The sequence below is a fragment of the Sesamum indicum genome, linkage group LG9 (genome assembly GCF_000512975.1).
Source record: "Sesamum indicum cultivar Zhongzhi No. 13 linkage group LG9, S_indicum_v1.0, whole genome shotgun sequence".
Classification (NCBI taxonomy): Eukaryota; Viridiplantae; Streptophyta; class Magnoliopsida; order Lamiales; family Pedaliaceae; genus Sesamum; species Sesamum indicum.
In genome coordinates, this window is record NC_026153.1 from 5,225,240 (window position 1) to 5,227,791 (window position 2,552).

Genomic DNA, 2,552 nt, shown 5'->3' on the forward strand with positions numbered 1-2,552 from the left:
AAACAATCTTCTAATTTTTTTTTACATAATATTATCACTATTAAGATTCTGAAAAATTATTAGCATGATAAAATTAATATTTTTATCATTTAATACATATAATCAGCGATGACAATAATATTATTATTTAAAATTTATTTTTTCTATCGCCCCATTCCTTCTTTTTTTTTTTTTACGGATTTATTTCTTTCTTCCCCTTCACACCATAATTATTTCTTTTCATAATTTTTTTCTTCAATTCACATCATTCTTTTTTATATGCCCGTAGAAATTGCGTATAACTACAACTAATAATTAAAAAGTAAGAATGCATGTCATACCCGGGATGACATCAAACATTTGTATAACACCCAAAAGTAGGATAAAAGATTATTAGTCCCAAGCAACTTACACACACATGCACATATAATTCTCTCACCGAACAAACAAACCTTAGCAAGAAAGAACACACAAAACCAAAACCATGAGAACGAGCAACCACCTGATCGGCTTCCTCAACTTCCTAACGTTCCTCCTGTCCATCCCCGTCCTCGGTGGTGGGATATGGCTGAGCAGCCGGGCCACCACCACCGACTGCATGAAGTTCCTCCAGTGGCCCCTCATCATCATCGGCGTCTCCATAATGGTGGTGTCACTGGCGGGATTCGTGGGTGCGTGCTACCGCAACACCTTCCTCATGTACGTTTACCTGTGGGTCATGTTCATCATCATCGCCACACTCGTGGGCTTCGTCATCTTCGCCTACTCAGTGACGGAGAGGGGGTCCGGGCGGGCAGTGATGAACCGGGTGTACCTGGAGTACTCGCTGCAGGACTACTCGGGGTGGCTGGCTGAGCGCGTGGCAGGTCCCAGGTATTGGAGCAAGATCAGTTCTTGCATTAGGGACTCGCATGTGTGTGGGAAGCTGGGCAGGAGTATTGCGGGCGCTCCGGAGTCCGCCGAGTCGTTTTACCTCAGGAAACTCACTCCTGTTGAGGTCAGCTAACAATTCTTATTTATTCTTTTCGACTCTATTTCAATTGATTCATTGCAAATTAAAGATTAAAATTCTTAATAATTTATTTCAATAATTTTATGTAATAAATTTTTTTAAATTCGATCCCATTTGTTCGTGTTTTCATTTATAATTTTTAATTTTTAAAATAATAATTAAAGTAAAAATATATTTATTTATATTCTTATTAAAAGTATATTGATTTAACACCATATTTCAATCTAAAGTATAATTCCTGTAACTAATTCAAACATATTCTCATTTTGTACAAAAATCTATACGAAGAGTTAAAAATAAATATTCTCTATTAAAAACGGAAAATTGAAAATAGAAATGCAAATAAATTCTTTTAAAATACTTAAATTAAGTTAATTTAAACCGAATTACAATCATCTTTCTACCAATTTTTGCAAGCAAATTATTATTAGAACAAAAAGTGTTTATGTAGCTTTTTTTGTTTTTATTTTTCCAAATGCTCGAGCTTCAATTTTTTTTGTCATTATTGTTTTCAAACACTTAAAACTTTCAGTTACTGTTTAACTTACAAAAGTAAAAAGTTGCAAACGTCCCTTAATTAGCTCATCTTACAAATGCTTTTCAATTCAGATCAAACTTGATTTTTTCCCGTTTCGGATAAAAAATATATGTAAAATTAACCCCTTAAATCTTACATTGTATCTTTCATTTAAATTCTTATATAAACATCACATATGTATAGAAAATTAATACCGAGTCTATATTTCAATATGTATGGTATGTTGCATTATTATTGTGCAACATAGATTAAATCATCAAATTAAAATATAATGATCAAGAAAATACTTCATTTGGAGCTATGTTTATTTTTTTTGGGTCTCTTTAAACTTAGATGCATATTTTTCATAAAAAGTATTTTATCGATCTGAAAATATTTTAATATACATGATTTAAAACATTAAGATATAATAATAGATACAAGCTGCTTTATCTATCGACGTGACATCTTTGTCTTGTCGTTTAATGAAGTAAAAATGCAACCACTTTACAAAATACTTTATTTTCTTTTGATCCGAATAAGTAAGAGATTTTTCCAATAAATTGACAGGAGAAAATAATGCTTCTCCCTTCATTTCTATCTGGTCGAGTTTTTTATTTCAAATTTTAATTATAAATACACATCGATTTATTAAAATTGCGTCGCTTATTTTATTTTAAAAAAAAAAGATTTTGTACACATACCATATATTTTAAATAAAACAAAAGATGTAGTAAGATTTGAAATAAAAAAAATTCAGTCCAAAATGTAGTATTTTAATTCAGACTAAATTCAATCAAGTTGAACCAATTATACAGAATGTGTAATATACTTACTGTAGAATTTGTAACAGTTAAAAAAAAATGACTAATTACACGATAAATATAATACACATATCGCATTATTGATTTGATTCAACTAAATTAGATTCGGGTTAAAACTTCCATATGTCCTTTTCTTTTTCCCTTTTGCCTTTTGGTCTCTTTTGTTAGGAATATCCTCCTTTTTGAGCTTTTACTTAGCTTTATTCCCAGGTCCACTTGG

The 2,552-nt window shown here is 31.0% G+C and overlaps 1 protein-coding gene across 1 annotated transcript in view; it reads left to right on the forward strand.

Moving 5' to 3' along the window:
• LOC105170687 (tetraspanin-3-like) overlaps positions 267–2,552 on the forward strand; it is a 3,971-nt gene continuing 1,685 nt past the window's right edge. The window contains exon 1 of the mRNA XM_011091560.2: positions 267–976. Coding sequence (XP_011089862.1) covers positions 464–976 — 513 coding nt within the window. The 5' untranslated portion in view covers positions 267–463. The remainder of the gene's footprint in view (positions 977–2,552) is intronic.